Source organism: Bactrocera tryoni, chromosome 1 (assembly GCF_016617805.1).
Source record: "Bactrocera tryoni isolate S06 chromosome 1, CSIRO_BtryS06_freeze2, whole genome shotgun sequence".
Lineage (NCBI taxonomy): Eukaryota > Metazoa > Arthropoda > Insecta > Diptera > Tephritidae > Bactrocera > Bactrocera tryoni.
This window is the reverse complement of record NC_052499.1, coordinates 31,271,161-31,298,182: the sequence shown is the minus strand read 5'-3', so window position 1 is coordinate 31,298,182 and position 27,022 is coordinate 31,271,161. Positions and strand designations below refer to the sequence as shown.

The following is a 27,022-nucleotide window of genomic DNA, read 5'->3' as shown; positions in this document are numbered from 1 at the left end:
AATAAAAATACCTATTGAATATTTTGTGACTAACTATCAATTTATTGTCTTATTTAATTTTCTTTTTTGCTGTACATATTTTCAATTAAGTTTTTATTTAAGGAACGAATCCTAAAATACATTCTAGCTCTGAAAAACAATTCTTTTACTTTTGTGCTTCAATTTACAAAATTACTTAAATCTAAGTGCCTCTCGACGTTATTTTTACTTACAGTAGCATGCTCCTGAGTAAATGATTACCAATGTTGCACATATAATTATATAAAAATGTTAATAACACATCAATTTAAACAAAACTTTCAGAATTTCTTTATTTTTATTGTATTAAAAAACAGAAAATATAACACTAAAGATAAGAGATCAACTTTTTTAAATAATGAAGTAATTCAAAGTATACTAATATTTACTCGGTTTTGCTCGTTTTGCAATAACCATAATAACTTATTAATTTTTAATATTTTGTCCACAGTTCTTTATTTTTCATTACGCTTTTTATTGATGCGTTTTGGCATACTCTCAACTAATTTTTGAATAAATTCATTCGGTATTTTGTTCCATTCCGTTTGTATGCGACTGTACAGCTCATCCAGGATTTTCGGTGCTCTTTCGTACTTTCCCAATCGCATTTTCATTATTGCCCATAAATTCTCAATGGGATTGAGATCAGGACTTTGTGCAGGCCGCTCCATCACCGAAAATTTTTGAAGCGCCAACCATTCCTTCACAATTTTAGCGGTGTGTTTGGGATCACCGTCCTGCTGAAATACTACTTCTTCCTCCGGGTACGCGCTTTTGTCTACAAAATCGGGCAAGTAGGTCTTTAATATATCTTTTTTCATTATTCCATCGATTTTATGGATTGGTCCAATATGCCACCATGTGAAGCAGCCCCACATCATCAAGCTGCCTCCGCTATGCTTAATAGTTTGCTCCACGTGATGCCTTTGAATCCTTTCATTGGGTCGCTGCTAGTAATAAATTTTTCCATCCGATTGAAAACGATTTATTTTCACCTCGTCAGACCAAATTACACGTTTCCAGTCATCAACGTTCCAATGTTTATGGCTTTTGCAGAAACTGAGTCGTGCTTTTCTATTTTTCTCAGATAATGCCGGCTTTTTTTTTCTTACTGCTGACTCAAAACCAATCCGATTCAGTGCTCTGCGTGCTGTCCATTCGCTCTCATCCCTATATATAGCTTTTACGGCCCTTTCTGGTGTAGCTGTGTTGCCCCTTTGCATTTCCCGGATCATTAGACGTGCATCTGCGTCCGTGAGCAATTTTGGTCGGCCACCTTTGTTTGTTTTCCGGACAACATTTCGCCTTTTTTGCACGTTGGTTACAGTACGCTGGCTAACACCTAGTTTATCTGCAATTTGCCTAGACGAGAGATCATCTCTTGTCAATGTCACGATGCTGTTTTCTAATTCAACAGATATTTTCTTCATTTTTTTTAAGTAGATGTTATCTCGTCAAAAAACTTTAAAAAAGTGAAACACGTGTACAGAAAATGCAACTGAATAAGTAAACGAAAAATAGTGGTAAATCCCCGTTATGTTGATCACGCGATCGTTTTATTTTTTCCAATGTGCAAAACGTGCAATTCTGAGTAAATGCGGCATTGCAAAGATTTCGTTAGAAAACTGGTCGTTCCAAAAGCGATAGGAGGCTTTTGTAAGAGGAAAAATAAGTGAACAAATTCCAAAAGTTTTGTTAAAATTGATGAAGTACTAAAATTTTTACGGGACCATACATGCAGTATTGATAACCATTTACTCAGTTATGCACGCTATTGTATGTACATATATGCAAATCAGTACCATTTAAGGCGTCAAATACTGCTTGCAAGGCTCTCATATGCTCCATCAACATATGTATCTGTTGGTTTTGAAAGTCCTCCTTCAGATAGGTGATCCACCCAAGTATAAGACGAACAATTTTCTGAATTGGCACAAGTTTCGGGGTTATCTTTACCAAGTTTGTGGCAGAAAAATTTTCAAGCCCGTCGTTGTTGAGAATCTTCAAGTCATAATTTTTTTCAATTGGGTCAGCGGAATTTAAATCAACTGACACACGTTGAAAAATATTACCTGCATGCGTATAAATAAATGGAATAAATTGTTAGCTAAGATTATTATTACAATTAGGATAAAAAACAGTGGTTAGTATGCAAAAACTTAGTTTGTATGTAAGTACATACATATTTGCATTTGTTAACATCAATACATTTTTATATAAGAATGTTTTCTGTAGTTTTAGGTTTATAATACTATGTACGTTTAATATTTTGATAATTACCGGTTAGAGATAAGTAATTCCCTTCGAAATCTGGGGTGTTGTCGACTTCAATATTTCCTTCATCTGTAATCGGTCTTTCGTTGTGACCAAGTATATAGGAACGTAGCCTATACTTGAATTCCTTCCTGTCAGGGTGATCGTGAAGACCGCCTTTTAACCTGATTACGCCAAACAAATTTTCTAAAACGTCCTGATTTAAACGATACTCCATCCTTTTCTGCCGTTCATCAGTCTCTGCAGGAGTTATTCTGGTTAACGTGAGAAAAGCGCTAAGTAGCAACTTCGTTAGACTCCGCGAACTTAAACCTGCAAGAGTGTTTGGTTATAAAAGCAAAATTATTGTAATCAAAATGCTATAATTACCCATTTCAAACTGCAAATTTCTTTCGAAGGTTTCTGGCGCGAAGTGCACAAAAATTAATCCACTGTTTTAGTACTGGGGAAGAATTTAGTATACCATCCCAGGATTTCGGGAATAAAATGGGTATGGTCGGATAGAGGAGATTCTCCAGATCACGAATATATATGGTTATAGCCGCAGGAAGCTTATAGTTTTCGAGTTATTCGCGTTTTAAGTTGAAAATTTGCAATATTTTAATTACATATTTTCGATATATAAAATTAATTTTGCACTTATATTTTTCACTTTTATATACGCTAACACAGCACTTATTCATTTGCACACATTTATTTTATATAATATAGTGCAAAAATAGCTTTTAATAAACATTTAAAATATTGTTGAATTTGATTACTTAAGAATAACAAATGAATTACAAACTGTCATATAATCAGTGTTACCTTATCGACATCATTTGTAAAATAACTAAATGAAATAAAGGGAACAGATTATACCCCAAATGCGAAAATCAACAACCTATAAAAAACAATATCCCTGGTCGGTCCAACACCAGGGTGTATCAGAATTTTTTCGCGTTGAACTCCTTTTTGCGTGGGCGGCCTTCGGCCGCGCTTCAAAAAAATAAACTGGTCGGTCCAGCACCAGGGTGTATCAAATTATTTTAACGTAGAATTCCTTTTTGCGTGGGCGGTCTTCGGCCGCGCTTCAAAAAAATAACCCTAGTCGGTCCAACACCGGGGTGTATCAAATTTTTTCCCGTAGAACTCCTTTTGGCGTGGGCGGCCTTCGGCCGCGCTTCAAAAAAAATAATCATGGCCGGTCCAACACCGATGTGTATCAAATGTTTTTCGCGTAGAACTCTTTTTTGCGTGGGAAGCCTTCGGCCGCGCTTCAAAAAAAATAACCCTGGTCGGTCCAACACCACGGTGTATCAAATTTGTTTCGCGTTGAACTCACTTTTTGCGTGGGCGGCCTTCGGCCTGCGCTTCAAAAAAATAAAACTGGTCGGTCCAGCACCAGGGTGTATCAAATTATTTTAACGTAGAATTCCTTTTTGCGTGGGCGGTCTTCGGCCGCGCTTCAAAAAAATAACCCTAGTCGGTCCAACACCGGGGTGTATTAAATTTTTTTCGCGTTGAACTCCTTTTTGCGTGGGCGGCCTTCGTCCGTGCTTCAAAAAAATAACCCTAGTCGGTCCAACACCGGGGTGTATCAAATTTTTTTCGCGTTGAACTTCTTTTTGCGTGGGCGGACTTCGGTCGCGCTTCAAAAAAAAAAAACCCTGGTCGGTCCAGCACCGGGTATATACATTTTTTTTCTCCCGTAGAACTCATTTTTACATTGGCAGCCACTTAAATTTTTTTATATTTTTTTTAATGTTTATCAACGATTATGTTTCCTGTATTTAGGGTATAATATTTCTTTATATTTTTTTTTATTTTAGTTTGTAAAATATTTTATCATAGTAACACTGATTATTTGACACATTTATTTTTACAAATGATGTCGATAAGGTAACACTGATTATATGACAGTTTGTAATTCATTTGTTATTCTTAAATAATCAAATTCAACAATAATTTAAATGTTTATTAAAAGCTATTTTTGCACTATATTATATAAAATAAATGTGTGCAAATGAATAAGTGCTGTGTTAGCGTATATAAAAGTGAAAAATATAAGTGCAAAATTAATTTTATATATCGAAAATATGTAATTAAAATATTGCAAATTTTCAACTTAAAACGCGAATAACTCGAAAACTATAAGCTTCCTGCGGCTATAACCATATATATTCGTGATCTGGAGAATCTCCTCTATCCGACCATACCCATTTTATTCCCGAAATCCTGGGATGGTATACTAAAGCCGACCCTAGTACTGTTTTATCCTAAGGGAAATGGAAAAATCTCCATTTCGTAGCACTATTTTTAACATTGTTCCGAACACTGCACAACTCATTTTAAAAAATATAAAATTTCACAATTAATACTACACGCGAAAATACAATTCGAATTCACATTCAAAGGCGCGGGCGAATAATAAGTCAACCGTGACGTGAGCAAGAACAGCTGACTGAAAACAAACATGCGCATTGCATAATCTCTTTCTCAAGCATTCTTGAGAATGCTATAGAATGAGGGAGACTCAGGGCAAAAGGCCAGGCAGTTCATTAGGGTTTCCTAAATATTCTCCGACTAAATCGGCCAAATGCCTTAAAAAAGGCAAGTGTGTGTTGCCGTGTTATGCTATACAATTTATTACTTTAAGTACGTTTTTGTTCAATTTTGAAATATATTTCGATTATTCAAATTCATAAAGATTAAATTTACCAAGATTGATTAAAATTTTATTTATTGTATCAAAATATTGGTAAATCTTTTTTCTTTTATTAAAAATATTTGAAGAATACATCTATTTTTGTTTAAATTATTACAAATAGTTTTGTTTAGTATTGTATATATTATATGGGTGAAAACAGACCTCCGAGGGAACCTAACACTCAAAAAATATCAGTAACGCGCCTATACTGCAACCTCTTTACTGTTTTTAAGTCCTTTTATTTAAATCTCTGTGCCGAAAAATCAACTATTTCGATCAGGTGATTTCAGCTGTTGACGACCATATGATTCTTTTGTTACTTGTATGTTTCTACAATGATCCTGTCACTGGAAATGTGAGAACCGCTCACCTACCGAACTTTGACAGTTGACTGGATTGGGTAGGTTTTGACGTTTTGCAATTGGAATGACTGGAACGGCCAAATTGAAATTATACCAAAAATATATGTGAACGGAGGAATTTGTTGCCGCCGTTCAAGATCGCTAATAAAAATTTAAAACAATGAAAATCAAAGATAATGCGAAATTTAAATATTGTATGTATATCATGAAACGTTTTGATGCATAATAGAATTAATTATACCCTGATCAGGGTATATTAAGTTTATCACGTCTGTCTGTCTGTCTGTCCGTCCGCCTGTCTGTCTGTATATATACGAACTAGTCCCTCAGTTTTTAAGATATCGTTTTGAAATTTTGCAAACGTCATTTTCTTTTCAAGAAGCTGCTCATTTGTCGGAACGGCCGATATCGGACTACTATAACATAAAGCTGCCATAAAAACTGAACGATCGGAATCAAATGCTTGTATGGAAAACTTTCACATTTGACAAGATATATTCACGAAATTTGGTATATATTATTTCCTAAAGCAACAAGTAATCTCCGAAGAAATTGATCAGATCGGTTGACTATAGCATATAGCTTCCATACAAACTGAACACATAGTTACTAACAGAAATGCACCTGTGAAGGGTATTTAGCTTCGGTGCAACCGAAGTAAACGTTTTTTCTTGTTTTCAATTACAAATGATTAAAAACATTTATTAATTGAGAACTAACAGGCTTCTTCTTCTTCTTAAATGGCGTAGACAGCGCTTACGCGATTATAGCCGAGTTAACAACAGCGCGCCAGTCGTTACTTCTTTTCGCTACGTGGCGCCAATTGGATATTCCAAGCGAAGCCAGGTCCTCCTCCACTTGGTCCTTCCAACGGAGTGGAGGTCTTCTTCTTTCTTTGCTTCCCCCGGCGGGTACTGCGTCGAATACTTTCAGAGCTGGAATATTTTCATCCATTCGGACGACATGACCTAGCCAGCGTAGCTGCTGTTTCTTAATTCACTGAACTACGTCAATTTCGTCGTATATCTTGTACAGCTGATAGTTCCATCGAATGCGATATTCGCCGTGGCCAATGTGCAAAGGACCATATTTCGTTTGCCATGGTTACCCAGAGGATACTTGGTCAAAGACTGGAAGTTGTGAGCTGCTTGAGCCATGTGTAAAAGAATCGTTTCTGGCCACTCCCAAGTGAATGGCAGAGAACTTTCCTCACTTGCGTGAATTTCTACACATGGCTCCATCCTCCACCTTATTAAGTATTGAAAGATCAAAAGTCAGTTGTTTTAATATACCATAAAATCATAAAAAAGGATTTAAGTAGTTTCGCCATATGTATATTAAAAGTCCAATACATAATAATTTGCAATCGTAATAAATGTTGGGTGTTTTGATTTAAAATGCCCAAAAATTCTTATTTTGTTCGATCTGGCCATAATGGAAAATGTTATAAAAGACGCTTATTTTGAGGCGCTCTCACAATGAAATAAGTTGGGCATCCCATTATCCCTGCTATCATAGCTTGCATATTGAACTAGACTCTAGTTACTAGAGGCATTGACAGTGCCATGCCTTTTTTCATTCTCAATAGCTAGGTCTTTTCCAAATAGTAGTTGGCAATAGCGGGAAACCTTATTTTGACAAATGAAAATGTAAACAAATCAAAATTACAGATTTTTTGGATGAGTGTTGGGTTAGAATTAAGACAAATATGAACACTTGTTTTCAGTTTTTTTTTTATTCTAGACCTCAAATAAATAAAACAAATATATTTGTATGGTATATTAATATTCCGATCACAAATTTGAAATTTCAAACCAAATTGCATATCAGCTGATTTTTCTTGTCCGCATTGCCAACACAAGTCGTTTTTAAGCGAATATATGAAATAAGCTAAGTGCGTTGTATTTGTCCATGATTTTTAGTTTATGATGGTCAAATAAAACACGGCTAATAGACGGCTTGTATTAGGGTGGGTACAAATCTATAACATACCCGCCCCATGGAAAACCCTGATTTGCCACCATCAATGTCCAGAGCAGCAAGTTTTGAGATTACGCAACGTTTCACTCCTCCGGAAGTTCGTATTTCTGCTCGTCGTACCTCCCCATTCGGCCTTCCCACTCTACCTTCATTCTCGTCGTGGAACGGTAGGATCGCAAATGAACAATAAACCCGATTCTTACGTGGCACCATTTTACTCACGTAATACAAAGTTCTTTCCTGTTTGCTACATTTGCTGCTCCCAGAATGAAATCATTGGGAGTTAGCGGCTGTTCTTGGTCTGCGAATGCGTCAATGGCCGAGAATTAATGATGTTCTCAGCTTCAGTAAGAATACTATTTAGTTTTGTGTGACGTAAAACACGTTTGAAACACTCTAACATAATAATATGTACTCGATATCGGCTTCTTGGGCATCACCAACGAAATTCTTTCCATTATCCGAGCTTATCCTCACGGGTATACCTTGTCGGTTCATACAATTACATACATGTATAGTAATGATATTGGAGTCGGTGCATAAGATATGAGCCATTTTGATAGTTGATAGCCACCTAGCTGAGTCAATGGGTCCCTGCACTCGAAGGACGCCTGCTATGTACGATAAAAGTTTTAATAACGGGCTATTGCGAGGAATGTCCTGACCGTTTTCTATGGACTGGATCACTATATTCTCTACTTCTTTAGCGGTCAAACCATAGCATTGGTCTAGCTCTCCACGGCGACGACAATTTTTGATAAAGCGTAAAAACCAGCAACGGTTCTTACCAATCTTTGCTTTTACCAATTACGTTGAGCTAAGTGGACAACCGTCGCTAATTGGAAACGTTTGTAGTGGCCAATATCTCGGCTATTATATTCTGAACGAAGGGTTGTAACGACGATGTTGACTTTGAATCCATTTGGTGACCGTTTTTGAGTCACTCCCCAGAATGCAGTCTGCAATTTCGAAAGAGTGTTCGTCGCGAATACAGTGCATGAGACAAGTGCCCTAAACAGCTACCTGAAGTTAAAGCTATGGAACAGTACGAGTTTTCATTGGCGCGTATTTTGACTTGGCAGAGAAGAATGCTACATCAATTTTTCCCAATGAAGATTGTGATCGAAGATAGGCAACAGCGGGAAATTCATCTTCACTAGCGTCGACGAATATGTGGAGCTAAAATTTTTGAGGTACACATTTTCCCAAATAAAAACGAGGTATAATATATTTCACAACCTCTCGTAGTTGTTTACACCACTTCTCTCAGGCAGTGTTAATGTCGTTTGGTAACGGGTCGTTAAGCCCCAAGCAACCAGACAATGAGTGTGAAAACAATCCAATCACCCGCTCTCCAATGAAACTTTCTTTCTTGTCAGTTGGATGTAAAATTGTGAAGCTCAAACCCAGCATCGATATGAATCGCTCGGACCTGTTTAGATACGGAAATGACCTCTCCGAGCAGAAGCTATCAACGAAGTCATATTGGTTATCCAATATCGCCTTAATCCCACGTTGTCTTGCGGTCAGCATGTTCACATGTTAGGTACGGCTCACGATATAACAACCTGACCGGTATACAACACGGCACACAGGGAGTCCTTGAAAGTTAAAGAACTTAGTTCCTTCGGTGAAAATTCGATCAAAAACATCAGACAGGCGTTCGCGGGCACGCCGACGGCTTAAGATCAAGATTGGATGGGTGGTCTGCGGAATAATCAGGTGCCTGAAATATAGGCATCTGTCGAGGGCGTGTACGAGTGAGGATGACCGAAGCAAATAATGTGCCAAGTGTGATGAAAAGAAGAATGTGATATAAGCCCATCGTGTGCAGGGACACGAGATTACGAAAGAATCGTCGATGAACTAGTTTGAGACACCCTTAATACCACGCAAGCAAATACAAACCCGATCGAGTTTGAAAAATCACAGGAAAAAGGATGGAAGGTTGAAAAGTTGGATGAGGAAACATTGAAACTCATGTTGGATGGGATCCTAGGTGGCGCGAACAACGTAGAAGTGCTGAAAAGCATGTAAGGTACATAAGTCAAGCCCGCGATGCTACCATGATTAGGAAAAGACAAAATATATCTCAATGGTCCGCATACTTGTGGAACGGGAATATCAGAACAGAGACGCGTCTACCAAAGAAGCCAAAGTAAGTTAGACCACACAAGACTGCGAGAATGATTCAAGAATTCAAGAAGGCTATCAAAAAAAGTAAGTAAAAAAGTAAAATCAGAGGTGTTAAAAGTCAAGCCTGTCCAATCCTTCTTGTGCATCTGTGACACTTGCGTGAACAATGCTTTCAACTCGGCATACTGGCATATACTGAGGGCATTAGAGGCAAGGAACACCCCGGGGTACCTTCTGAGGATTGCTGGGCGATACCGTTGTAGATCCAAAAACCTTCATGGTGACAGGTGATGCTCCGTACTAGGTCCATTACTGTGGAATCTGGTGTACGATAGGGTGTTACGAATACCGCTGCCAGAAGAAGAACAGATAATTGGCTATGCGGACGACATTGTCGTAACGATATAAATGATCAGTATGTCGAGCTGAGTCGATTTAGCCATGTCCGTCTGTCTGTCTGTCCGTCTGTCCGTCTGTTTGTATATATACGAACTAGTCCCTCAGTTTTTAAGATATCGTTTTGAAATTTTGCAAACGTCATTTTCTCTTCAAGAAGCTGCTCATTTGTCGGAACGGCCGATATCGGACCACTATAACATATAGCTGCCATACAAACTGAACGATCGGAATCAAATGCTTGTATGGAAAACTTTTACATTTGAAAAGATATATTCACGAAATTTGGTATATGTTATTTTCTATGGCAACAATGTAATCTCCGAAGAAATTGATCAGATCGGTTAACTATAGCATATAGCTGCCATACAAACTGAACGATCGGAATCAAGTTCTTGTATGGACAACTTTCACATTTGACAAGATATATTCACGAAATTTGGTATATGTTATTTTCTAAGGCAACAATGTAATCTCCGAAGAAATTGTTCAGATCGGTTAACTATAGCATATAGCTGCCATACAAACTGAACGATCGGAATCAAGTTCTTGTATGGAAAACTTTCACATTTGACAAGATATATTCACGAAATTTGGTATATGTTGTTTCCTAAGCCAACAATGTAATTTCCGAAGAAATTGTTCAGATCGGTTTACTATAGTATATAGTTGCCATACAAACTGAACGATCGGAATCAAGTTCTTGTATGGACAACTTTCACATTTGACACGATATATTCACGAAATTTGGTATATGTTATTTTTTAAGGCAACAAAGTAATCTCTAAAAAACTTGTTTAGAACGGATTACTATAGCATATAGCTTCCATACAAACTGAACACATAGTTACTAACAGAAATGCACCTGTGAAGGGTATTTAGCTTCGGTGCAACCGAAGTTAACGTTTTTCTTGTTTGAATTCAGAATATGTGCAATGAGATCGTAGCGAAAATTATAAACCACCTCACAAAAATTAAGCTGCATCTTGCCGGTGAAAAATCAGAGACAATGCTTATGACAAGCAGAAAAAAGCTGGAGGCGGTCATCCTGAACATTGACGGCAGTAACGTTGTAACGCAAATTTTATTGAGGTACCTTGGCTTTATGATCAATTTCAAGGCGTACATTGAAAAAGCCTGTAGTAGGACGGCTAGAGTGAATGCGGTTTTGTCAAGAATCATGACCAACATTGGTAGCCCACTCTAAAGTAGAAGAGTAGAAGGCTAATGTTAGCCAGTCAATGCTTATATACGAAGTTCCGATATGGGGACAGCTCATTGTCAAAAAACATGTATCAAAAACGCAAAAGCTGTGTCCAGGTTATGCGCCGTTAGAGTTGCGTACGTTTAGAACGGTGTCGCACGGAGCGGTTGCAATCATATCTGGTGATATGCCACTTGTTATAATGGCCTCTGAGTTAAGATCGTAAAGCAAAAGTCATGAATAGACCTCCAATGACAGACGAGTTCAAGTCTGGATGAGTGACGAATGCAACGGGATGGACCTTTAAAAAAGCACAATTGCTACATAGCTTTGTTGCAAATGGCATGGTATTAGACATTGCATTCATTGCATAGGTTACTAAACTTTAACAACTCGATTACATTACAGACCATGTTCGGTCGATTGCTGTTATGTATGTTAATTGAACGGTTACCAATTGTACTGTGGCCCTCGAGTTTTGCGAAACTGAAACCTCGTTAGACGCTTCACGTGGTTGTTGCTCCCAAATTTCGCACAAACCACTCTCCAGGATGTCGATGCGTTGTAATCTCTGGCTATATTGGAGGCGGTTGACGCATTGTTACCCCAGCGGGGTTTTGATGATGCGGGAGTACTTCAATTTATCCCTGGCGAACTGGTTGAAGTCTGGCGGCGGGGAGACTTACTCTCGAAATTAATTTCATAAACCAAACACGCAAAGTAGGGTATTGCGAAATAAAGAATCTGTCATCGATAAGTAGAGCGAATTTAATATTGCGAATGTGGGGCAGTCTTTGTTTATCGAGGGTCGCACAAATCGTTTACTCAAAAGCTTTTGCAATGCCTTAATTCCGGGATGTGCAAGGGAATGTAATGAATCGCATATACGTTAAGTGAAACTAGGACGTATGGTCGTACATATCCAGTAGTTATATTACAGTACAGAGCTGGTTCGGTGGCACCTGTCTGTATTCTCTGCAGTGATAGTGATGTTGGCGCATTGCTGAGTAACTGCTGCAGTTCTGTGTCATTTTGCTGTGCTCTCGCTAAGCTTTGTGTAGTGACTGATTCAGAAATTGCAACGATCTTCTGGTATCCTGAAATGTGTCTGATATCCGAAGTAAATTGGTCAATGAAATCCAAACGACGGGACTGCCAAGAGGAAGCGCGTTTTGTGCGTTGGCGAAAAGCGTGCAGTAGCGGGTTATGGTATGTGAAGACGATCGCGTGGCGTCCTTCAAAGATGTGTCGGAAATATTTTAATGATTGCCAATTGTTGTTGACATGTTGCTGTAAGACAGCGCCCCATGGCCCATTGTTTGTTTGTATTTGGATGCATCAGTATTGTTGTTTGAGCGAGTGCTTGTTTTGCTTTGTTGAACGACAATTGAAGTTTTTTGGTGCAAGTTGCACCGTGCAACTATTCTTTGGGAATTTTCACGTTTGGCCCTTCCAGAAATGAATTGAGAGGAGCGAGAATTTCGGCCTCTTGTTTGATGAATTTTCTTTAAAAATTTATTGTAACAAGATATCTCGTAAATTTTTCTTAAACTGTTGATAGTAGTAGGAAATTCAATACTTAGGATAGCGTTAACCTTATCTTTTAATGGCGTTATGCCAATCTTGTTGACGGTGTGGCCCAAGAATTTTACCTCGGTGTTTAAATAAAATTTCAAGATGTTGTAAATGGTCGCGCTAGTTGGTTGAAGCTACCAGGATATCGTCGATATATACGAATAAGAATGAAAGATCTCGTATTACATCATCGATGAACCTTTGAAACGCTTCAGCGGCGTTTCTCCATGGTCATGACGTGCAGTTTATCCGGTGGTAAACGACGCGCTTTGCTGGTCACTGGCGGTTCGTTTGAAGTTCGTATGTGGTGGAAAGTGTTGTCTTTCTTCCATCTTGTTACGTCATCTGAATTTGTAATCTCGGGAAATTTTCGTAGTAATTTGTGGTATATTGTATCTTCTTTGTTTGCTCGGAGGGAAACTGTGCAATTAGAGCGGGTGATGTTAATTCAGCGCTTCCTTCGAGAAGACATCTTCGCTGGTTTGCACCAAATAGCGTTTTCACCGTATTTCGAGTGGTAGTAAAATCCAGGTAGATCCCAGCCTACGTTGTTGGGACTAGCTAGCCTTAAGTACATCTTTGTCTACGTCGTTGTGATGGCGTACGATCGCCAACCTGTTCACCATCGAGAAGTTGTTGTAGCTTCTCTTCCTTTGATTTAGAAAAACCCCTAATTAGTGCCATTTTGAGTGCAGTGGAAGTACCACATGTCGCGTGTCGATGATGGAAACCGCGTGGTAAAATTTGTCAAGATCTCTTACCGCACCCAGAATCCCAAACTGTACTTCGATTAAGGCGATACCCAGCGATGGCTTGACAGGATTAAACTGTATAGGTCGAATGATGTTAGATGTTGGCTGTAGCGGTTTCCTGTCTTCGGAATTGTCTTCCGATGGTGATAGCTTTAAGTTGGTCATCTTGGTATCGGGTTGGTACTGGAGAGAAGTTACAGGTTTAGTGTCTTTTGCTGTAGCCGCGTGGGGTGATATAGTTTATTATGCGAGTGCAACTCCTATATCAAAACTTATTTTGACGAATGTGGCTCACCGATATAGAGGTTATGGTGCGCGCATCGCAAATATATTTTGAGTGAGGTGAGGTGAGGTGAGTTGGATATCTCTTTATCGCTGTTTACAATGGATAAAAATATCGAACAAAGGATTTGTCTCAAGTTTTATATTTCTAACCAAATTTCGTATGCGGAATCGTTACGAATGTTGGGAAAAGACTTACGGTGATTCAGATTGATCAAAAACACAATAATACCATCGATTAACCACCATATTCTCCAGATTTGGCTCCGTGTGATTTTTTCTTGTTCTCTAAACTAGTCGATCGAAGAGATATGTACATAAAACAAAATTCGTTTAAGCAGCTGAAGGTTATCCCATAAAGTGCTTATCAAAAGTATTTCGAGGTATTACATCTTACGGGGATTATTTTGAAGGCCATAAAATAAATATCGATGAATAATTAAATGTTTTGCGTTTTCCGTGCACTCTTTGTTACAATGTATAATAATTTTGTTCATCTAAAGGTGGTGTCCCGGTATGAAATGAGCATTTTTTTGTGAAAATTAAATACTAATTTTGAGTGGCAAAGTAAAACAAAATGAGGTCAAAGTATTGACCATTGCTTTTTACACATTTTGACCTCCTTCTGTCAGTTCGTGGATACCATGCCAATAGAAATGTTCGTCTTTTGAAGCAAGCCAATAACACACCCAATTTTCGATTTCTGCGTAGTAATCGAAATGTTACTCAGCCAATGCTTGTCTCATCGATGAAAACAAGTAGTAAAAGAGACGTATTTTGCTGAATACGATGGTTGGGGTAGCAGCTTCCACCCAAGTATTTTGATGGTATCCTGAACCTATTTTGCTTTGTGTGGGTGCATTATCGTGTAACAAAATTACTTTCTTGTGTCTTTTGGCCCATTCTGGTCATATGTTCAAATAGAACATTTTTTGTACATCAGGTTTTAGAAGCTCATGATATACCACACCAGTCAATGTTGATGGTTGTCTCGGAATAACATATTACTTTCTTTATGATATTTAAAATAAATTTTATTTTTTATCACCAGTGACAATTCGATACAAAACTGATTTTCTTACGTGTCGTTGAAGCAAATTTTCACAAGTATTTTTTCCGTTTTCCATTTGTCTTTAATTCAATTCATGTTGCACCCATTTTTCACACTATTGAATTTTTTCCATAGCTCTCAAACCGTCCGAAATTCTTTGTTGTGCAACAATTAACATGGCTGGCATTTGCTTTTGACTTAAAGTATCATCTTCATCCAATATTGCTTATAGTTCGGCGTCTACAAACATTTTTGGTGGTCTTCCACGTTCTTCATTTCTCACGTCAAAATCCTTATCTCTGGACCGTTGAACCGTTTTGCATGTTGATTTTGATAGATCATGATCACCATATGCCTCGATTAGGATCCGATGCTACTCTGCAGCACTTTTCTTCAAATGGAAACAATGAAAAAATATGACGTTGATTGTTCAATGACTGTAAGCCTATTGAATATGTTAGATATATGTATGTCAAACCAACCGAACAGAAAATGTTTTCCCTACCAACACATTTGTATATTAATGATTCCTTCATATCGGTACATGATAAATGATCAGGATGATGAGTTGAAATTTTGGTGGCTGCCTGTCTGTAAGTCCGTCTGTGCACGCGATAATTTGAGTAAAAATTGAGATACACTTGCCACCATTAGGATGTAGGTTTGTCGAAGGGGTGGAATCGGACTATAGCCAAGCCTATAACTTGTTGGGAAGAAGTCTTCTTTTTCTCGTTTCATACAATGTGAAAACGAGAAGTCAGATGACGATCACGCCCATTTTCCATATAATTCTATCATCCGTATACTCGCGAACAAATGTGGGAATTTGTGATGTTTCCAACAGATAACGTAAACAAAGTTTTAAAGAAAGATTATATATAAGAAAGACGGATGGATGAGAGTGGTTATGGAAGAAGGACGGAACAGAAATATTCGTGTCCGCAATATAACGGGTGAGGAAGCAAACACTTGAACTCTGGTAAGATCGGTAGACCCACTAATCAAAGAGCTAGAGATGTGGTTCAGTAGAAAAAATGGCGAGGTGAACCACTACATGGTGCTACAGAGTATAATAGTATAAATGTTTACCTAACGCTTGTTTGTACCACTTTAAAATGGTGGAGTTACAAGTTTACCTAAATAAAAGCGTTGAGTGGCGCGATTTTTACCGCTCAGCGTTAACGCCGACGCGGCAAGTTTAATTCACTTAAAACCTAAAATTAGTACAAAAGAAATTAGAAGCAAAATTAATTAATTTATTATCATTACTACGTAATATGTATCGGGATTGGCCAACACTATTTTTGCAATCTGGAAACCCTTCTTCTCCTTTACTGGCGTAGAAACGCGGTTTTAGCCGAGTTAACAACACTGCGCCAGTCATTTCTTCTTTTCGCAAAGTGGCGCCACTTTAGGATTCCAAGCAAAGCAAGGTCCTTCTCCGCCTGGTCCCAACAACGGAGTGTAGGTCTTCCTCTTCCTCTGCTTCCCCGGATACTGCGCCAAATACTTTCAGAGCTGGAGTGATTTCATCCATTCGGACGTCATGACCTAGCCAGCGTTGCCGCTGTTTCTTAATTCGCTAAACTATGTCAATGTAGTTCCATCGAATGCGACATTCATCGTAGCCAACGCGCAAAGGACCATAAATCTTCGCAGAACCTTTTTCTCTAAAACTCGTAACGTCGACTCATCAGATGTTGTCATCGTCCATGCCTCTACACCATATAGCAGGTCGAGAATTATGAGTGACTTATACAGTTTTGGTATTTTAGTATTTGGAAACTCACAATCGTAAATACGAGAGCTGTTTTGTTGTTTACAGTAACTACTCCAAGTTCGTCATGTGACCTGTGAAATTGAGACAACTATGGTCATTACAGGCATACATTCAATATTGCATGAACATTTAATTGTAAACAAAAATTTGTTCACGTTGGATCCCACACAATTTGTCAATGGCTCAAAAAAAGTGTCTATTGGTCGATACGAATGTTAACAAAATGCGAAAGCGGTGCTTCGAAACACTTCTATGATATCGTGACAGATGATGAATCGTAGATCGAAATATAAAAAAAAACCAACGTAACATCCATTTGTACAGGCATTAAACATCGCGCGTAAAGAAAGTTTTCAAAAAAATTACAATTCTTCGTTTCCGGCAGCCAACTTTAATTCTTAACGCACTGTAAAATCGAATTTTTCAACGCTCAGCGTTGCCGCCACGTTTATTTAGGTATGCTCCATACAAAATTTATGGGTATGTTAAATATGTTGGTTTATTAGTACACCTCTGGACGCGACATGATAGCCAAAATCCAACTGCTATGCTTATCTTAGAATTTAATACCTTATATATGAGTAATTAGGTAACAGGTTAATTGATGATGTTATCAATATGTAATGCATTATTATGATAGCTTTATTCATGTACATATGTAAGGCAGAGCCGTTGTAGCTCTTAGAATAACAATGTAAAGTCGAATGTAGGATAACTTAATCTTTAGTTGTACAATGAAACCTCCTATAAATGGACACTGACGGGTCAATTTTTGTCCGCTTATGGGGATTTCTTGGTCATTTTATTTACATATTTCCTTTTTATTGTGAGATGTTTCATAGTTCATATTTATTAATGTTGATTTTTTTATATAAAACAATTTTCAAGATGACTTTTCAAATTTTTGGCGTGCTAAAATCCAGTGACGTCGTCACTAACGAATTTTTTAATGCGGCGAAGTTGCTTCTGTAGTCACAATTTCGACGATTAACACGTCGGAATGCTGCCCTTGACCATTTTCATTTAAAAGCTTTATCAAAGTCGATAACGTCGATATGCCAATAGTGATCTCTGTATCGAAATCAGGAATTTCGTTCAAACTTTTTTGAAAACACGCTTTCGAAATTTTTTTTTTTTTGAATTTTTAATTGTTTGCATTGTTACGTCGTCCCATACACTATTAATAAAATAAACAGAATCTAAAATGTCAAATGTTTTTGAAAGTTTGTTCATTGAAATGTCATCTGCTCTAGGCAATACATGTTTTATAATATTGCACCTGTGGTGACGTTTAAAATTCTATATAATGCCTTGAACAAGGGGCTGACAAACGGATGTTGTATTAGCAGGTAAAAATATCAACTTTATGTTTAGTTTACACTTACACTTTTCTTTATCTCCATTATCTCCAGCCATATTGGCACACAATAGCACTGTTAATCTTTCTTTCGATAATTTTTTTATAATACTCAACGATTACCTTCCTCCCGGCCAACCGACGCGAGGAGCGCAATCTGCAAACGAGCGGAATTAGCCGAGTCATAAAAGGCAAGGGAGTTTTAAGCGTTGCGATCTTAAGCTGCTCAGCTATAGAAACAAAAATTTCTACAGCCAAAATTTAGAACTAGTTTAAAGTAAGTTTATTATTTTTAAACGTTATTTGTTAAGAGTAGATAAAATAATTTTTTTAATGGTAAAGAGTGAGTCTGTTAGATCAAATGTGATGGAATGAGAATTAAAACCGTGACATCTACGGCGGGATGGTTCATTTAACTCGAAAGTTATTCGAGAAAATTTTAAAAGTAAAGGTCTAAACAGGCTGGTGAGCGAGCGAGAACGTTAAAATTAATATGAAAGAAGAGAGATGGGCTACAGACTGATCCATTCATGAGTTTTACAAGAAATATTATATCAAGCATATCTCTACGACTAGCGAGTGGAGGGAGATTTATAAGTTTTAAACGGTTAGTGTAAGGGGAAGATTTAAACTGGAATCCCAATGCAAATGTGAAAAGCACATAGTTTTACATGTTTTTAGGGTTCTATGGCATGCCATCACCTTTCGCTATTTAAAGTACATATATGTACATATGTTTTAAAAAGTTTTACATTGTCAGCACATAATAAAACTCTTGAATACTTAATAACAGATGATATGTCATTAATAAGTAACAATAACAGAATTGGACCACGATGGCTACCTTGAGGAACGCCTGAAGGAACATTGATTATATCAGAAAAAGTATCGTTAAATATAACTTGTTGAATTCTATTACTAAGGTAAGAAGCAACCCAGTTTAGAAATATTGGTTCAAAACTAAGAAGATCTAGTTTATTCAAGAGAATTATCACAAGCTTTACTAAAATCTCTGTATATAACACCACTATGCTTATTCTCCCTAAAGCCCGTTGATGCATGTGATACAAATTCAAGCAAATTAGTTACTGTAATTTCCCTTTAAACCATGCTGAGAACATGAAATTAGTGGAGAAATCCGGAAGGTTATGTCGTCTGTTCTAATTGCTTCAAAAAGTTTAGGTATTGCTGGCAACTTTGCAATTCCCCTATAGTTTTCAATAGATGACCTAAATCCACTCTTATGTTAAGGAATTATAAATCCATATAGAGGGTAATAAGCCTTACTTAAGAGATAAATTAAATAGTTTTGTTAACCCTATATACATATATTTGGCACATTTTTTAAGAAAGTATGAGGGAATCATATCTGGGCCATAATTAAATGATTGTTTTAACATATTTAACTGATATAAGACCTCTGCTTCGGAAATGTGGGGTGCATTAATTAAATCGGACATAACTTGTACTGATGCGGAACATTTTTTGGAGATTTTTGAGAGTAATTGGACCCAAAGAATTCAGCAAACATATTTGAAATTGTGTGATTGTCACTAAACATAGTAGACTTACATTTCATCGCGGACGGAAAATTAGAAATCTTGCGTTTGGAGTTGACGAACAATTTTGGATTACGTATAATATTATTTTTTACTTTGTTTATATAATTGTTATAACATATTTTTTTAAGTTCAGCAAATTGTTGACGCAATTTAGAATATTTTGAATAGCAACTAAAAAGTTTAAAAGCACGAGATTTTATATTTTTTAATTTACATATCTCTCTCGAAAACCATAAATTAGAACTCATTCTATGAGTAACAACACATTTCGGAACATATTTTTCAAATAAATTTGAAATAGTTTCATTAAAATGGGAAGCACTAAAATATATTTTAGAAAATTCGTAATTAATCTTCTTAAAATTAGCTTTCGCATAATTGAACCAAGAACAAAGGTCTTGTTTATTATTATGAACAAAGTTGGCTATGATTTCGATATTAATTTCCAAAGCAGGCAGAACCGAACGGAATGATCACATCGGACAACAGAGAATATTGAAGCGTTATCAACGTAAACCAGATCTAAGAACTTATCAAACTTATTTGAAATCAAATAAATTTGGTTAAGACCCAACTCCGACGTTTCATCTAAAAACTCGTTAAAACATAAGCGGGTACTAACAGGAATGATGTAATCATCGATAGATTTCCATGCTACACACGGTTAATTGAAATCTGCCAAAACAATTATGGAATCAGTATTATTAGCCATTGAGAAAACATTATTTATTAAAGAAGCATGCTGCATATATACAGATAAGTCCGATTGAGGCGGTGTATAAGATAAAGCTAAGTAGATAGCGCAATTCCAATACACTTTGATGAAATTGAAGAATGAACAGCAAAAAAGACATCAACTCCTATTCAGCTCAGCCGGTCATATCAAAAGATTTCAAATTCGCTATTGAATATTTCATTATCAAAAATGTGGGGCTTTAGCCAAGTCTCTGTGAAAGCAATGATTTTAAAATTACAATTAATGGTTTTTAAATACAGATTTTGTATTAAGACCTCTAACATTTTGATGATACTCAGCGAATTATTGTTAATCAGTGTTTTGTATCCACGAGCTTTTTGGAATTTTAGTGACAACTACAGGGGGTTTATCACGTTTATGCTCGAATTCGCGCACAATTTTTTGAAGGACCCCACATGGCCAGAATGAGTTGTCAAGGACCAATTGAAAATTGTCAGCGGATATGTCGATCTTAAAAGACGAAATATCCCTGTCGTATTTGAAATTAAATTTACGGATGTCTGTATCGTCCGTTTTTAATTTCGTCGAGATATAACTCTTTATGTCATCGTCTGTGGTATCCGCAGCAAGTCTTGAGATAAAAATTGCCTTTTTCCGCGGTATTAGAACTAAATTTTTATTACCTTACTTACACTTATTTGGAGGCGCATCCAGAGAAGTTTTTCGCTTACCATGTTCAGTAACGGTTTTCTCTGTATTCTGATCAGACGAAACCTTCTCTCCTTGAGGAAAGATTGATGAGGTCAATGTTGGGTGGGGGCATTCTTTTGAAGGAAGATGCAGTGGTCCTTTCATCAGACCTTTTAGAGGAAGGTTTTGCATTCTCTTTCTGAACATTTAGGCATTTAAATGATTGAAACAACGTTTCGTAATACCTAAATTTTTCGGCAAGGGTTTCATGATCACGACCAATCTCCTGAAATTATTACGCGCCCTTTAAGGGGGAGGCTTCAAAAAATTGATTTTTTTGAGGATTTTTTTGGGAGAGAAAGAAATAATTGATTAAAGCGAAATTTCCAGAGTTTATAGTTATATATTTAAGCATCACTCTTAAATTTTTTGGATACGAAATCTTTGATATTCCGCCTTTGGGAAACAATTGCCCGATAAATCTCGCATGTGCATTTGTCGAATGGCGGGCAGGATGCAGGTCGCAATTTCTAACGGAAACAAAAAAATCAAAGAGATTCATATTTTTTAATAATTTATCTTCTAGTTAAACTAAGAAAATTCCAAAAAAGTGTGTTTACAATTTTTTATAAATTGAAAAAAGTGGTTTTTGACCCAAGAAATTTTACTTTATGTTGTTTAAAAATACATATGTTCAAACTTGACTTTTCTTAGTTTTTTTAGTTTAAATAGGAGATAATTTAATGCCAAAGATAATAAACTTTGTCCCAATTCCATACGACGTTTAGTTTTTTTTACTATCCTGCCCGCCAATTAAGAAAAATCGTATAAATTAAAAACCGATTGCGCGTCAAAGTTTTCGCTTTCTGCTCAAGCACTCATATATCTGCTAGACGCTCGGTCACTATTTCCCTTCTAGCTTCGAAAATATTTTGAATTCCCATCTATAACTTTGAGGACACATTCTTAGATAATTTTTAAAGAGATTTAAGCTTCTAAAGTAGGCTGCCCCCTTAAATAATTCAATTTTAGTTGGTCTACATTTTATGGAAGACCAGCGCAAGCCCTAACTATCAAGAACAGAATCCAAAATCCTGCCTGTCAGTCCATCACATTAAAGATGGGGAAGTCCGTCACATAGCCAGCAAGAAACAAAGCATTCCGACTCGCCTTTCACAGAACAGTTCGGGAAATTGCAAGTCATGATAAAACACAATATTAAATAAAAATATAAAAAATTTAAATAGTTATGAGTAGTAAAAGTAAAAATAGCAATGACAAAAATATTCATAACAAATAAATGCAATAAAAAAATTGGTTATCAAAGGTAACAACCAATGTAGCGAGCAGTTTGAGATGCACTGTGACACACGAAAAGTTAGAAACGTGCAAACAGCTGTGAACAAAGATGGAAAACGAATAAAAACAAGAAAGAAATTTTAGTAAGCAATATAAATTAACATTAACAATTGCCTATTTAAATGACTCGGCGGAATAAATTAAAATTGGCCAACACACAATTAAAGTAAATTTCAATTGCTTTCATAGTACAATATAACAGTGATACTTATCTTACCAAACAGAGCTCTAAAGGTAGCCATAATCTCAAAGCCCACTTTTTTCGCAAAAATGTACAACGCATGTATAAAAGAAGGGATGTTCCCCGATCCCTGGAAAATCCAGCGCCTGGTTTTAATCCCAAAACCAAAAAAAACCACCAGATGAACCTTCTTCGTATCGACCTCTGTGTATGCTCGACACAATGGGAGATTGCAATCCAGGAGGCCGGCGGACTATCAGAAAGACAATAAGGCTTCAGAAAACAGAGGTCTACTATCGATGCACTGAAAGAAGTTGTCGACACTGCGAAAAGAGCAGCAAGTGGCAAAAGATGGAAAAGTGGTACAAAAAAATATTGTGCGCTGATCACCCTGGATGTGAAGAATGCATTCAACTCTCCTAAATGGAAAAATATATTCGAAGCCTTATATGGAATACGCGCCCCTCATAAATATCATTATGAGTTATTTTAAAAATAGAAGGCTGATCTACGACACCACCGAAGGCATCAAGAGCTACCCCATTACAAGCGGAGTACCACAAGGATCTGTTTTAGGCCCTCTCTTATGGAGTCTAGTTTATGATGGGGTGCTAAGAATTCCACAGCCTAAAGATGTTAAGCAAATCGCATACGCGGACGACCTTATAGTGGTAGCAGTAGGTAAACAACTTGAAGACCTACAAAATAAATGTAATGAATGCATAAATGGTCTACGCCAACGGCTTTCTTCCAAGAGTTTGGAACTGGCTGAGCACAAAACAGATGTACTGCTCATAAGCACCAGGAAAATTGAGGAAAAAATAACTCTCACTATGGGAGAGTGTATGATTACTTCACAACCACAATTGAAGTATTTAGGGGTAATATTGGACTCCAAACTGAAATTCAAGCAGCACTTGGCAAACATAGCAAATAAAGCAAATAGGATTTATAACGCGTTATCAAGAATGATGCAAATAGAGGCTGTGTGCGCTCCAGCCGCCGACTTCTAATCGCAAAAGCTATGAGCTCAGTTATACTATATGCAGCTCCAGTATGGATGCAGACGCTAAACATAAAAGCGTATGCCAAACCAATAAATGCGGTGCACAGACTCACAGCAATAAGAGTAACAAGTGCTTTCCGAACTATTTCCAGCGAAGCATCTGAAGTACTAGCTGGTATGCCGCCCATAGACATCCAGGGTGACGAGCTCCCGAGATTATGTGAGCTATCAGCGCCAATTACAGAAATCCAAAAGAGAGAAGAGAGAAAGAAGAGCATAACTATGTGGCAGTAACGGTGGTAAACCTCAACTAAAGGACGGTGGACCCACAGACTTATACCTGACATCCATACGTGGATAAGTAGAAAACATGGGGACCTGGATTTCCACCTGCCCAAATATTAAGCGGCCATGGGTGCTTCAGAGGCTATCTATATAAATTTCAAAACGACGTCAGTCCGTATTGTTTGATGTGTACGGAGTCAATAGAAGACTCTGAGCACGTGTTCTTCCATTGTCCTCGGTTTCTTAACATAAGGGAAAAGTTAGAAACAGCACTAGGTGGTAGTTTAAAAGTGGAAAGTTTGACTGCACTTATGTGTCAGTCCTCTGAGAAGTGGAAAGCTGTTCGCGAAGCGGCAACTTCCATCATGACAATATTAAGACAGATACATACAGCAGGATAGGCGTAAGTCCGTATGTGCTACAGTCACCGAAATAAGTATAGTGTACAAGCTAAAAATCTCTTTTATGCATCTTTAAATTTCATATGATTATTTTTTATTTTATTTATTAATGGAATCAACATCGAGAATTATGTATTTACACTATATTTAAAACCAAAAGTTACTACTTATTAATAAAATAATTCAAAAATTCAATACACTTGGTACGAAAAATGAAGTAATACCTTATCTGGTGGTTCCGTGGGAGAGTCTTGAGTTGGGAGTAGGTTAGGCTTAGCGGACTAAAGTCCCGCACTCCGGCTTTCGATGCTTCGTCCTACTATACAAAAAAAAAAAAAAAATTATCTTAACAGATCACTTAATTCAGATATCTGTCCAAAGTATTAAATATAAATTAAACAAATTTCTAAGAGCACGAAACTTCACAGCTAAACATAAGAATTCTTCAAAGCATTTTTCGTTCTTCAAGGCAAGATTCTTATTACCAAAGCACTGAAAAAAAGTTCAGTTTCATCTGCGTTAAATACATATATCTTCTGGTCTGCAGCCCAATAACATGTCTGGCAGCTTTTGTCCTCAGCCGATTCTCCATATACACTTTTGAACGTCACATTATGCCGTTTCCGCCATTTTTCCAACCATCCATTTGATGCCGAAAAAGTTTGAACTCCTAATTGACCCGCAACTTTATTTGCTTTTTATTTATAATAGGGTCCGACACTGGTATATTTTGATTTCTGGCTTTGACAAACCACTCAAAGCACAAATTGTCTATCTTTCAGCTATCATTATTTGAGAACTTTTTCTTTTTATTTATGTTATCACCACTCAACCATAACCTTTTAACGTCTTTCTTTTTTCACAATAGTGGCAGCCTGAGTTTTCCCAGTATCGAATCTTTAAAAACAAACAAATAAAAGTAAAGAAATTTCTATTTTTATAAAGATTTTATAAAGTACTAACCTTTTTCCGAGTGCACGAACTGATAAAATTACTTTCTCCAACACATTTAAAATTTCCATTTTCTTTGATATAACGACTAAACGATTTGCGACAATTCGAATTAATCATAAGTTTTGTTTCTTTCATATTCATAGCTACAAATTGTTACATATAAGTATGTAGATCCCGTTACATCTTAACATATTAATTCTAGTCCTCATGAACTGTATATGGAACTGCCTGAAGGAAACGAGTCTATAGAATTTGGTTGACATAGCTATAGTAGTTTCTGAGATATGGGCCACGCCCACTTTTCCAAAAAAATTACGTCCAAATATGCCCCTCCCTAATGCGATCCTTTGTGCCAAATTTCACTTTAATATCTTTATTTATGGCTTAGTTATGACACTTTATAGGTTTTCGGTTTCCGCCATTTTGTGGGCGTGGCAGTGGGCCGATTTTGCCCATTTTCGAACTTAACCTTCTTATGGAGCCAAGAAATACGTGTACCAAGTTTTATCGTGATATCTCAATTTTTACTCAAGTTACAGCTTGTACGGACGGACGGACAGACAGACATCCGGATTTCAACTCTACTCGTCACCCTGATCACTTTGGTATATATAACCCTATATCTGACTCTTTTAGTTTTAGGACTTACAAACAACCGTTATGTGAACAAAACTATAATACTCTCCTTAGCAACTTTGTTGCGAGAGTATAAAAACTACTAAATGCGCGATAAATCAATAAATAAATACGTCAGCGACATCAAATTTTACACCTCGGATGATACAAGAGGACTTTATAGAAGCCGGTGAATTGAATTTCGGATTTTTTTAAATTAAAAATTTTCAAAAATTATCTGCTCTGTTATAAATCCTCAAAGCATTAAAAAAAAAAATTTTGTGATCTTGTTTAGCTTCACCTTCGACGTAGTTTTTTTCTCCTCAATCATAGCGCAGTCCTTTCAAGGGCCTCTTCAGTTTTGCGAACAAAGAAATTACAGGGAACCCCTAGCACTAGCAAGGGCGTGATCATGCTACAAATGCCAATTTTTTTCTTTCACAAATCCGGACGATTCTGGCGGATTGCTTGACGCAAATTTCGCATAACTACCAAGTAATATTTTTTATTGGCGAGAGCAAGAGCTCTTGATGCACGACGCTCTGCAAACGAAGAAAATTGTTAGCATAATCTAACTTCGTGCGTTTTTCGTTCTTAGCTCATGCGGTTGCTTTAATTGGGATGATTGAGCTTGGTTTTCACTTCATAACCATAAATCATTGATTCGTCACGGGTTATGTTTCTGGTCAAAAGTGATAATTTTTGGCACAAACTTCACAGCGACCTGATTATATCCAAATCATTAAAATCTAAAAAATATATTGATAAAATTGAATGGGGACATGTTTTAGAATATTTACACAATCAGTCCAGGTTTTCCCCTTTTGTCCATTTTGACGTTAAACTTCTAATGTTATGATAATGTGGTTTAGCGCTGAATATTAATGAAAATGGTCGGGATTTTCTTTAGACCTCATATCTCTCAAATAGCTTTGCCAACACCTGAAAGTATTTCAGGACAGATGCTGAACTTTTAACTAGCACAGTGGTAGGTACCACTTTCCAAAAAACCAAATATATATGTATATAAAATCTGAAATTACTATTAAATATTATACTCTTGCAGCATGTTGCTACAGACTATAATAGTTTTGTTCACCTAAAGGGGTTTTGTATGAAATCCCGGCGAATGTCCTTCCGTCTGTCCGTACAGGGATATAGTTTTCTTAAAAACTACTTAAAGTGCGATAAATTAATAGCTAAACGCGTCAGATTTATCGGGACATGTTCGACCGATTTCAAATTCGGTATATAACATTCTTCTGGCAATCCTATCTTACAGTGCGAAAATGGAGGAAATCGGATTGCAATACCACATAACACAATTAATTAAAAATCGTATGGCTTTGTGTCAAAAATGACTTGAATCGTATTTAGCCGGCTTTGATCGTTGCAAGTTGCTTAAATCTCTTGCTT

The 27,022-nt window shown here is 36.9% G+C and overlaps 1 protein-coding gene across 1 annotated transcript; it reads right to left on the bottom strand.

The window, feature by feature from the left end:
- Positions 1-1,375: 1,375 nt before the first annotated feature.
- On the bottom strand, positions 1,376-2,806 carry LOC120778773. The gene is made up of 3 exons (XM_040110754.1): positions 2,662-2,806; positions 2,299-2,604; positions 1,376-2,090 (listed from the first exon to the last, which is right to left on the bottom strand). The coding sequence occupies exons 1-3, from the start codon at positions 2,663-2,665 to the stop codon at positions 1,777-1,779; spliced, it is 624 nt and encodes a 207-aa protein (XP_039966688.1). The 5' UTR covers positions 2,666-2,806; the 3' UTR covers positions 1,376-1,776.
- Between the last annotated feature and the right edge of the window lie 24,216 nt (positions 2,807-27,022).